The 13,068-nt window shown below is 37.1% G+C and overlaps 1 protein-coding gene across 7 annotated transcripts in view; it reads right to left on the minus strand.

Annotated features, from left to right (window-relative positions):
- The window catches only part of CTNND2 (catenin delta 2), a 696,862-nt gene that overhangs the window by 19,623 nt on the left and 664,171 nt on the right, over positions 1 to 13,068 (minus strand). For 4 of the 7 annotated variants that reach the window (XM_074825966.1, XM_074825976.1, XM_074825956.1 and 1 more), the window contains one exon: positions 10,102 to 10,227. The exons of the other annotated variants lie outside the window; for them this stretch is intronic. In XM_074825966.1, coding sequence (XP_074682067.1) covers positions 10,102 to 10,227 — 126 coding nt within the window. The remainder of the gene's footprint in view (positions 1 to 10,101; positions 10,228 to 13,068) is intronic. 7 annotated transcript variants of the gene reach the window in all.

Genomic DNA, 13,068 nt, shown 5'->3' on the forward strand with positions numbered 1-13,068 from the left:
GTTGGATAACCACTGTAGAAAACAAAAGTGATATTGTAGTCTCACTGATCATCTTTTACTGGGCTTAAGGAGTGAACTGGTCCTTTGTCTCCCTGCTCAACTTCAAGTCATTTTGAAAATAAATTTTTTCAAGCCCATGGCGGGGGGATGACTATACTTACTGTGCCAAACATCTACTGCATAAGTATTTTAGGAGAATGTAATTTGGGTTTTCCACATTATTCTGTTTGTGTTTAAAATGTAGGGGGAAAGATGAAGTTTTCTATTGTGTTTGCAAGAATTTCAAATTTTCAGAACTCTCCAGTAGCGGATTCCTTGACTTGAGGAGATGATTTGAGGAGGTGGGTGATATCAGACACACCATTTTCTTATTTTGTAGTATAGTAACACTATGAGAACTGAATGAAATTAAGCCCTGATGGGAAGTCGGGGATGGAGCACCAACATCGCCAGCAGTGCCTAGCCTGGACGATCTCATGACATCCACTCAGAAAGAAACCTCGTATCAGCTCATGTGCTAATAGCCATGCAGCAAAAATAAAAACAAGCTCTACCCTCTGACTGGTGATGTTCATCAGCCGCTAAGAAGACACTGACTTAAAAAGCACTGAGTAGTTCAGAAAAACTGTATGGTGGCTGCATGCACATCACTATCTTTCAGTGCTGAAGAGCATAGTCTGCCCTGACTCCTGGCCACTGATGTCCTAACATTGTCAGGGAGAAGGAGAGCAACTTCTTGGAAGCAGAGAAATCCCACTAGGGATAAGAAACAAAAATGATGCAACAAACCCAATAAATGAAACGGCTAAAACCTGAGAAACTACAATGTTGTGTTCTGTCTTCCCCAAGTTTACAAACTCTCCAGCATGCTACTTCTTGCTTCAGGCCTGATCCTCTTGTGACTTGATTTAATACACATTTTCCAAGTGACTTGAAGCATACAGGACCGGACTTGTTTGGTCATCCTACTTCCTTGTCTGTAAGCCAGCATTTTACTGGTTCCAGGATATTAATTGTAATAATAACTGCTCCTGTAATGGTAACAAGCTGTAGAAATGTGAAGTTTTGATAGGCAACCACTTGCAGGAAACAGTAACTAGACCCATCATGGTGTTAGAAGTAGGTGATACAGCAATAAGACAAAGTGCCTGTAAGTAGGTAACAGGATCTACTCGCTTTGAAACTCAGCCAGACATTGCTCTGAGTTGCTGGTGTTGCTTCTTTCACAAGCTGAAGTACTGCTGTCAGGTTAAATGAAACACCCTGACTGGTGTGCACCAGTGTGACACTCTCTAGAGTAAAAGATAAATCCGATGTGAATTAAGTCAAGGCTCATCAGACTTACACAGGTCCGGGCAATTCTTCACTGGGAATTTGTTGTCATAATGCTAATAAGACATAACAGAAATTAGAACTGGATCAAATTATCTACATTCATTGACATATGAAAATTATGTGCGTGACTTGACTGTGGTGAGAAATCTAAAATGGTAACAAGGTTGGGGTGATCCACATATGCATCTCACAGAGCTCTTAAATGGGAATTTTGAAATACTGTGGTTTAAATGTTCACCAACCAGCAACACTCATCATTAGGCTTTAACAACCTGGGATCATCTTATTTTCTTTTAATAGAAGAGAAAGAATAAATACATTTCCCAGTGCTTCTCAACAGAGATACTGAGCCTGACTTCTCTCCCTCTGCCAGCCCCATGGCAGCAGAGAGACTAACCACCCCCCACCAACACACCTGAATATTAAGTATGCTAGCAGGACTGCTCCCTGCGTGCCACCAAAGTAGCTGACAAGGAAATGTCAGCTGCTGAAGGAGAGATGGAGAGAGGGCTGTTCTCTAAAAAGGCACCTGCCTTTGTACCTGAAGTGTGTTTACTTTGGAAGAGCCATTTCAACTAAATTCTTACAACTCCAAAAACCCTAGAAAGACTCTTGAAAAACAAACTAGTTTTAGATAAACTATCTAATTTAAAAATAAAGATGGTCTTACATTTTTTCTTTGAATTTACAGTGCCAATCCTATTATCAGAAAATGATTCCTGAAAGGATTGTCCTTCCTGGATTTTCTTGCATTGTTTCCAGGAAAACTCAAAACCAGCAGAGAATTCCTGAGCATTGATCTGCTTTATGATGTATTCTGAATAAATCTGCTTCACTGGTGTTTTTTTACTGCCGTCAGCTAAGCTACAAACAATTATAAGCAGTATACTGACATTTTTACTCCTAGGATTTTGTCTTTTGCCTCCAAAGTGGCAATTCAAGACACACTGTTGAAGAGAGGAGTAGGGATTGAGCCTGGAAGATCCTGGTGTTCTCCCAGCTTACACATCAGCAGTTGCTGTTTGGGTTAAATCCTTCAAACTAATTCTGCATTAAGCCTGCAAGTGGGAATCTGGCGTAATTTCTGTGGCTTCAAAAGACAAAGGGCTGCTGACTCCAGTTGTCCCATTTCCCCTCCTCTCCCAAAGACTTATGAGCCAGGCCCTCAAAATCAACAAAGTGAAGACATGGATCATTGAAGTTTATCTTAATTTGAGGATTTTAGTATTTATGTTTATAGTCTTATTTCCACAGCTTATGAAAGCCAGAAGATTACTTAAAACAGAGAACTTATTCAAGTTTGGGGATTTAAAAGTATTATAATTTGGATAAAAGTGCAGGAGTTGCTCACAATATGACCACTTAGCCAAAGCGGTTAAAGGAAAACAGCTTGCTTCCCACGCCTTCTGATGATGATGATGATGCCAGTTACTTAGTGGTTACAGGTTACATTGGGAGCATGACACCTGCTGCTGTGTGAGCTCCAGAGGAAGGCTACTCGCTCCTCCCTTGCACAGATATAACTGAGGGGAGAGGATGGAGAACCTGCTGAGAGCACCACGGGAGCAGTGCCATCACTTGAGCCAAGGCAAAGAGCAGCGGTGGCTGGGCAGTGAAGGGCTAAGCCAGCCTGGGTGGCAGAGCTGCCACTGGAGCAGCTGCGTCTCCCAGGGACTCTCGGCCCCCTGCTGCAGTGCCTGATGGCTCCCTGCCCGGTGCGGTCGTGCAATACACACACACACACACACACCATTTCAGTCTCCTTTCTTACAACGTACAGTAGGCTTGACCTCAGCACTTCTCTCCCTTTTACTTGGAATTTCAATGTACAAATGGCTTTTACTTACAAGTAACCATTTCTGCATCCCAGACACAGCAGAATTTCAATTGCTTAAGAAGCCGAAAGAGAAATACATATTTAGCATGAGGCTTAAAGAACGGCTCCTAGTCACACAGCCATTAACCACAGCAAACCTGTCTGGCACTGGATGAGGATTATTCAGATTTCTGTAGGCTCTTTAAAGTGACAGTTTCAGAATCAGTGGTTAAACTCAGTATTTTTGAAATGAGACACGGACCTCCCAGACTCCATCGCAGCTTCTCTGAAAGCAAAGACATTGTTCTTCTATTGTCAGCATTCTACCCCAAAATAATTTGGAATACTTTTTCCCCGTGTTTCTCTTGTTATCACAGAGCCTGAGGTACTATATTCTTCTGAAAGTATCACCCCATTTTTTTCTTTCAAAATACCACAGATGACCTTGGCCAGTTTTCTCTTTTTCAAATGCTTTTTTTTGGTGTGCAGTGTTACCATCTTCTAATCACATATCTTCTACTGTACTTTTACATCTCCTCCCTTGATTTTAGCTATGAAGAAACACATGATAAGGGAGAGATATGTTAATTACTTGCCAAATCTATCCAAGTGCGAAACAGCTAGGAAACTATCCCTGGTTTTATATAGTGCAACTCTGGGACGTTTCAGGAAATCACTGAGGCATTGCTTTACCTATCCATAATTAATTATTGATTTCCTGTTGTGTGAGTTGTGAAGATGACAAGACCTAATCTGATGAATAAAATAGCTATAAGAAAAGGGAATCGTATGTGAGGCAAAGCATGAAGGACAAGACTTCAGATACGGCAGTTCATTATTCATTTTGTGGAGGTTATATGCAGCTAAATAATAAACCTTTCAAAACACTGCAATAAAATGAAATAAATTCATTTTTCAAAGCATCGCTCTGCCTCTTACACAGAAATAAAATGGTTTTAATGTATTTCAGAGGGAATGAAGGCAGTACTTGGCCCTACAGCTAGAATTTCTGTTCTTCTCCTATTTTCCTCTGCATAAGGTATATAAGCTATAATTTAAATTGTTAGAATCACAAAGAACTATTTTTTCTTTTATCTTGTATGCACAAAATACTTGCATCCAAGAAAGTGTTTACAATAATTTTTGACTTGTACTGTCATTTTCATTCCAGTAATGCAATTTCACCTATCTTAATATGTTTATGCCCTAGAAATGCAAACTCAGGCTCTTGGCCACAAAATCTCAGGGATAGGACAAATACTACTTCATGCTCAGGGTCAGTTTCTTAAGCCTACTCTCCTTACAAAGGCTAGAAACTAATCAACAACTCTTATCTTACTTTTCATGCATTAAACCACAAAATCAACGAAATACAACTCTTCTATTATACCTGTGAACATCAAACATGAAAAAAATCATTATCAGAATAAAACCCGCATCATTGTCTCTTATGGTGAAGAACATGGTAGGAATGGTGATACTGACTGTGATCAAGGACTTTGTGCTTCCTGAAGAGTAGCACCATGGCTGAAAACAGAGGATCATTTTATTCAAATGTGTAGCTGTCTGACAAACAAGGAATCAGTGCCCCTTTGGAAAAATCACTAGATAGGCTCATGCTGTTCTTTGTTTTTAGGTCAAAAGTCCTTGAATAAATATACTTAAACTAGAGAATTAGAGATCCGAGTAATAACTGCTAAGCTGCATGAGATATGCTGCTTTGAACATGTAGTTTACCAACACACTTAGACATTAACAATGAGAAATGCATATTCTTTTTTACTGAAATACATTTAAGAGTTTTTGATTTGGAAAATAAGAGCTTTAGTATTATTAACTCAAACAGGAACACGCTATTGGACCAAAGCCTACAACTCTCATTCTAGAGGAACTACAACTTTCTATTAAAGCACTTTGTAATATTAAAAGTCATGAAAACAATTTAGAAACTACCAGTGAAACTTTTCATTTCTACTTTCTGCAGGAAGAAGGAGCTATAGCTCTTTTATCCTGATGAACTGTATAACCCAGTAAACGAAGTAAAAAACCTCAGAACAAAGGACACATACTACAAAAGAGACTCCTTTCAAAATACAAGGTTTCTTTCTTTGAGTCTGAAATGGCAGACATATTTAGGCCATTTTTGAATTCTGTTAGCAGTTTTAGGAGGAGAAGAGAGAAGAAATGAAAAGGACTTCCCAGCAATTTTTTCCCCACCCATTCTTAGATCATGCAGAATATCAAGGAACCAAAAGTAGGACACTAATGCACCAGCTTAATATTCCATTGAATTTTGACTGAATTTACATGTACTGGCCACGTTAAACAAACACTTTTAACCTCCTTATAGGACCCAGAAGAATGAGGATGGTAATAGCATAAGTACAGCAACACAGAGGAGAATCAGCAAAAGATGCCCAGTGTTATGCATCAGACCACCACAGCTAGACAATTTACCTCTGAAAAGAAACTATGCTTTGATTGACATAGTAATAAATTTAATTTGATTTCCATCTCCTCTGTGCTGCTTGCATATGCTGTTACTACTAGCAAAAGTTCCACTGATCCAATTCATTTGCAAAGCTGTAAGCAGCCATCCAACATACTCATTCAAGTTTGCTAGGAGAAAATGAGTTTCTCACCTATACTCTTTACTACACATGTGCTTTTATCTGTGTCTGGACCTAGATATGCAAACATCAAGTGTACAAGTTAATTAAAAATTGTATTTTGTTCTGAATGGTAGAAATCATGCTCCTCGAATGAATTTTGGAGAAAAAGATTGACACGAATTACAAAATTTTATCTCTTGGCATGTATTTTTAAAAGACTTTTGAAAGTCTTTAGAAAGACTTTTGGATTCTTTTCAGTATTGTACATCTGAATCCAGCTAAACTTTGTTCGCCACTGATGTTATTTATATTTGTTTTAAAATATTTAATACATTATTTAAGTGGACTAAAAATGTTCCCAGTCCCAAAAGACATGCCAAAAATTTCTTCGGTATCTACTTTGTATTCAAGTATTAAAATACGTCTTGTTCTGAGGAACTGTACTTTTGAGAAGAAAAATTTTGTAGATGTGACCTTCCACTTACGCATAACCCTCCAGATTCTGAATGCCTACTTGTACCTCTACCCTAAGGATATTTCAGGAACTTCAGTTATACGATTCCCTTCAGAAAGAAGGCTCTAAGTCAAAGATACTGACTCCTGGGCTGCATTTTAAATTTTCTTTTCTTCAGAGAAGTTCAAAAGGTGGAGTACTTTAGAGACAGACTTTACACAACTATGAGATTGAATTTCTCTCTTCTAAATCTGTACTTAGTAACCTTAAAATGGACTTGAGTTTTCAAGTGAAAAATACCTAGTGTTTCTCACGTTAAGTCAGCTAGAGCTTATCACGAGACTCACTATCATTGCTGAGGATACTTTAGCATCACAGATATGTATGGCTCATGCTAAAGAACTGTTTGGATAAACTTTGATTCTTATTTGTTTAGCACCTCTTGAGTCTAGTAGGTTTTGGATGAGAATGGTGTCAGCTTTCATGCACTTTTTACGGTAATTTAGAAGAATTACTGCCAAGTTTCATTGCTGAATTACTGCTTGCTACAATGCTCAATGTTAAAGAAAACACTATCATGCCTTTAAGGCCCTCATGGGAAAAGCAACAGTCAAGCATAGCTGCAGATACTTTCTAAGCTCATAGCTCAAACCATTAAGGTTTATTCCTTTATGTATTCCCAAGCTCTCTTTGTTCAGACATCATGCTTAAAGGCAGCATCTTCTACATCCATGCTGTGTTGTATGTATGTTCTACATACACACCCCCGCATTTGTGTATACACACAATATGCACATATTTACCAGCAAAAATGCAGATATGTTGTCACACAGACATACAAGTATTTGCAAGGAGTGCAAGAAAAAGCAATTAGTTTGGCTTTAATTGTGCTTAGTCATAATTTCTGTGCTTTTTGGATACCATTCAGTAAAAAATCTCGCGCAAAAATAGTGTAAGGATGGGCAAGGTCTAGTTCCTAGTCCAGCACAGGACTGTTTTAATGGAAATACTATCATCAGTACTGAATCTTCAGTTCAGCATAGACTGTATCTTAGGTTACTGATAATATTTTAAATATCATAGTAAACATGGAAAATGTTTTAGAAAGAAATATATAAATTCTGAAATAACTAAAACATGATTAAAGGGATGGTAGGTGATACTGCATAGTAAATGAACCTTTCTTGAGAGTATCACAAAGAATTTAACTATGTAAAATGCAAAATGATTAAAATAAGTCTATTATACAGTAAATGATGGAATCCAGAAGCATCAAACATTTGAAAACATCACCCTCTGACAATTGATGGAGAAACACAAATTTTGATACTCCATCATGAGTTGTCATTGTCATATAGGAAAGAACTTTAATATTTTGGATTCCAAAAGATTTTATACCTTTTCAGGCCATGCAAAATATAAAACAAATTGCAATAAGATAATGGCAATCCCTTCTCTTTCTAGTATTTTCTGATACTGCTAATAAAATCACAGGGGGTTAGAAGGAATCAGGAAAAATATTACTTGATATGATGGATAAGCAAGGAAAATCAGAACATGATCTACTTGACTACACAAGTGAAATGTTAACTGTTTTCATTAAAATAAAATTGAAATAACATTCAGTTTGACTTAGCATTTTGTAATATTTCAGATAGAAATTTGTCTTTTTTTCTAAATTGTTCTTCTTAAAAACTAGCCAAATGATTTAGAATGATAATACAGCTAAGTGAAGACACTAAATCTATTTGTGTTATGCCTCCCCCTTTCTCTCTCTTTTCTTTTTAAAAAATTAAGCACAGTTTATACACCATGTTTTCCATGCGTGAATACTTCTGCATATGTCAAAGTTTTACTTGTATAGCTCAGCTTAATTTATTTGCACAATTTCCTCTTTAGGCTTCATGATTTTGCTCATGATATATAAATTCCTATTGTATAGACAAACAGGATATTATTTAAGCAGGCAACTGGCATTGAAAAAGCCACAAATGTTAAAATTTACATGACAAAGTTTTGAATGATTCTTAAAAAAAAAATCCCTGGGAAGGCAAACACAATCAAAAGAAGATGGAAGTTAAATGATAAGTTTATACTACACAGGGATGCTGCCTAGTGCTAATTATGTTGAAAAAAGTAGGTAAAAAGAAAGGTAAAAAGAAAAACAAAATTCCAGACTAATGTATCATTCCTCACTGAAGAGGTTTTGTGTCTCTAAGAAAGCACATGAAAAGATTTACAGATTATTCTTTGGTCTGCAGCTACTATCTGTTATTTCCTGCAGAATAGAAAATATGCCTTTGCTTTAATGAAGAAATACTTCGTATTTGCATGTGCACTGGGAAAAGCAAACCTATTTTACATGAACAGTGGAAACTAATATACAGCATTAAACATAGAATTAATAGTAATTCAACACACACACACAAAAATCAGTGATACCAACTTTTTCTCCAGTACTGAAACCAATGACAATTTAATGATTAAGTATTTAACAAATTGCCATTTGATAAAAAGCCAGATTTAAAACACTCACTTAAATGCAAATAACATGTTTTTAGGCAAGAAAGACTGAAACAGAAAGAAAAAAATAAAGGATTTATTTGAAGACTGTAATTTTTTGTTGTTATATTGGTTATAGAATCTCTGTCTTCTAAAATTACTCAGATGATACTTTAAAAAGGCTTAAATATGTTAATTCCACAGAAAATGTCCACATTTCCTTTATTTAAAATCAATTTAGGAATTTGCTTAATTCCTGATTAACAAAAGAAAGTAATGACATATATCAGATGATGAAATGCTGGGTGGTTTAAATATCATATTCCTGTTAGCTAAAGATTAAAAGGATTTACCCTAACCTTGAAAGATATTTATGTCTAAAGTATTTAAATGAGATCTCTGATGTCTTCTCCCTTCCAGGCAAACTTAGTCGAAAAAAAATAAACTGAAAGAAGTAGCATACCTACTGTGTCCTGTATGACCAGCAAAACCATGTAAATTCCTATTTTCTCTAAATATTTTATCAGAAATAATACACAGACATATATATATATATAAAGGTTTCTCCATGGATTTACTTGAACATTGTTCATATGTAGAAGGTATTTTGTTTTGCAAGAATGCCACAGCGTTACATTATATTATGAAAAAAATATTAGGAGGAAAACAAACTACACTTGGTTAAGGGAATGGAATTTAGTAACTAAAATTAAATAGTGCCTCTAATAAAAAAATTTCCAGTCAATTACAGTTGAGATGCTAATTCTCATCAACTGTTCTTATGTCCGAAGGAAATCTCTGTTGCTCTCATTAATACAGATTTTGAAAATTAGTATTTTAAGAATTTAATTGACTCCTGGACACACTGATTTTTCTACAGACATCCTTGTTTACCTGGGATCCTCTCACTGACATACGCAGCTATTGCTTTTTTCTTAGAGATGCCATCAGGCCAGAAAAGAAGGCAAAGTGTTTGATAAACTTAATCTGCTATTGCAACATTTGCTTATCAATAACCGCCTTTCTGTTTGAAAGGTTCAGACAATCAGAAAAGAGATTACACAAATGCTAGAAAGCTTGCCAGGGAACTGAATGTAATGCACTTGTCTGCCTCTCTGGTATATGCTGTCCTCAGAGCAAAACTCTGCATACCTTCCTCACGTGGCTGAAATGAATGGGACTGCTCTCCTAAGTGAAGTGAGATGCTTTCCATCCAGAATTTACAGGGTTGAGTACATTAAATTGTGTAATTTTAAAATATATGCTCTAGTAAGGCTTTGTCACTTTTGATTCAAATGGCTCCTGTAGAACTCTTCTGGGTACAAATCTCAGTATGCATGAAACATAACAATTCAACACTGGTCACCTGACAGCCAGAATACCTGGGTTGGGGAATAGATTCTGGTTTCTTGGCTCTGGGAGAGAGTATGCTGAGCGTGCCATGACCCAGAGTGGTGGGTTGGTGAAAATCCTCTGTCATCAGTCACACTGAAGCTTGGGGCCGCCCACTGCCATAAATCAATCAATCAGTCAATCATTTGTTAATCAGGTACTTGCATTTTCATAGTTAATATAAAAATGGGCTCTAGACAATGTCTTTTCTATAATGATAATCTACCTTTATATTACAGTGGGGGGTTTACCTTAAATTAATCCATCCTTTTTCTAAAAGGGTGACATAGTGATCTGAAAAAGGCCTGGCCAACTGTACAGAAATAAATTAATCCCTGATGAAAGATCAGCACTGCAAAATACATATGCTCATGAGCAATTTGAGCACATGAATAGTTCCTTCAAGTCAAGCCACTTTTTTTAGGAACTATTATGTTCTGGATTCGGAATTTAGATCCTTACTGGAGGGTTTAAGTTCTGCACAGACCTTTTCACCAGATAAATTTAACCTAAACCAGCATCTTTTTTGGGGATGTCTGACTGACGATAACCTTACCAGAAGAAAACCTAAATGATGTGTTCCAAGTCTACATGATAGCACGATGTAACTAACATTTTTAAAGGGTGAGTAGGTATATTTTACTTAAGAAAGGACTTTAGATTTTAAAACTCCTTGACGAGGGTTTTGAAGTTTATTGCTGGCAATTTTCACGGAACATTTAGCCATATAGGACCTGCTCATAGAGTCACTGTGTTATTATTCTGAAAGTCACATGAAAAGAGAGCCTTTTTCTAGATCCAGACTGGCTTAACTGCTCTAAGACTTCGGGCAATTCTAAATATGTTTTCCAGCCAATGACAGACAAGGCCATCTTCAGAGTGACTACTCTGACTTCATTAAATGCCTATCACAATAGTATCTGTGTTGTAAATGGCACACTACACACTGAAGGACAACTGTCTTTAACAGCCTCCCTGGTTTCAAATAATTGGTTGTATTTTTATTCATATGGCAGATGAATAGGACAAACATTTCAATTATTCTATGCAGAACAGAAATCTACAATAATAAATGGGAAAGAAAAATAATTTCAACAAATTCATTGTGATCTCTACTTATATATTGGTAGACAGAATAAGTGTAAACATAATGATAGAATGTAAACATATTTTATTGGAGCCTAAGTGCTTAGGCAAAGCAAACCAATTAATAGAAAACATATTCTTCCTGACAGTTCCTCCAGCTCTTTAATATTATACACATTTAATGCTAATTGAAGCTTGTTTTTCACTAATAAATTTTCTTTCCTGTTAAGCTCATTCAGCACAACCCTTTTGCTCAAATTTCCTCATGTAATTTAACAAGCTATCTGTGTTTAAGAGTAGTTGGTTATTTTCTTGAATACTGAGATAGATAAGAGTTTACCAGCTAATAGAAATCTGCTGTCTTACAGTCACACCTGTATTTTCCAAGGTGTCCCCGAATCCTCAACTAGTTAATACCCTAGAGACTGGAGTGAGGTCCAGTGTTACTGACTTGGAAATAGGTGTCTTTAAAAAATCACCATAGTAGCTCCTTTCACCTTGCTTAGGTGCCTAAACATAAATGGGAGAGGATCTCTCTCTGGAGACTGTAAGCAGCACTTAATTCTCCTGCTGACTGTACAGGTTACCAAGATACTTGAGGAAGAGGGGTCTACCATGACTCTGAAGCACAAGGACAAGCTGGATAGCTACTCTACCTGTTTTTTCCTAAGTGCTAATCCACTGACCCACCCATGGGGCCACTGACCATGTGACCATTAAGCACTCTTAATGTCCCACTGAAGCCACAACATGTATGAACTGGAAATCCTAGTACACTGGATAGAACCTGTCAGTGGAGGGTACAGGGTGTGACATAGCTCTGCAAACAACAGTGCATTGCAGACTTACAGAGCTTTCCAAGTGGAAACGGAGACAACAAAGCCAGTGCCTCCTCCTCCTTGAGCTTGTAGCTCAGGCAGTAGGAAGTTAGAAATCTATCCATTGTTATCCTGAAAAATCTATCCATTGTTATCCAGAAAAGCTACAGTATCCACTTGAGCATTCCTTTCAGAGAATAAAAAGTTATTTGAGAAGAGAGACCAACAGTTCAAAGAGTGCAACTCCTCTTGTATTAGCTATTAATAACTGGTCACAATGTTCCTGCTTCAGCAAACTGAATGAAAGCAACATACAAACCTCCAGTCCTTATTTTTTATAGGATCTTGGGAATCCCAGGACACACTGGATGCTGCAGATTAGTTAGCCTGTCTCCCCAGTGAAGTTCAACTGGCTGCAAAAAGTTCTAGCTCTTGCTTTTGGGGCCTTACAGAAAGGACCCATGAAATCAATAGGGCTTTCTCATTGCTTTCACTGGGAGCAGGAACAGCCCACTGCAAAGAAGTTCCTGGGTACCAGAACTCTGAGGTCCGGACTGTTGGAGCTACATCACTTGCAGGGTTTGTTCTGTCCACCTGCTCTGCCTTTCTGTTTAAACACAGCAAATGAGCTATCCTGAAACTCTTTTCCCAGAAATGTATCTCTAGCTTAACTTTAGATTTAATTTTCTACATCTCCTAGCTCAGTGACTTGTGGAAAAATTTTGCATTTTTCAGGATAAAAAAGATGGATAGGACCTTAAAATTTTGTGTTGTCAAAAGATACTGTTTGTGTTCTTGGCCAGATATACTACGACCTTGAGACAGAGAGCTACTTGATTTGGTCAAAGAAATTAACTGAGTCATTGCAGCTGCTGCTGCAGTTTTTGGCTCTGAAGGGCCCAGAGAAATAGACAATGTCTGCCAGATACCGAGTGGCACAATGAAATTTGTGCACACTACTATTCTTCTTAAGAAACATACCTGAAGCTGGCACCTTGAAATCTGTTAAATTTGAGCTTTTTTTAAATCCAAAAGCTGATTCTGACAGTGTCC

The sequence above is a fragment of the Strix aluco genome, chromosome 1 (assembly GCF_031877795.1).
Source record: "Strix aluco isolate bStrAlu1 chromosome 1, bStrAlu1.hap1, whole genome shotgun sequence".
NCBI lineage: Eukaryota > Metazoa > Chordata > Aves > Strigiformes > Strigidae > Strix > Strix aluco.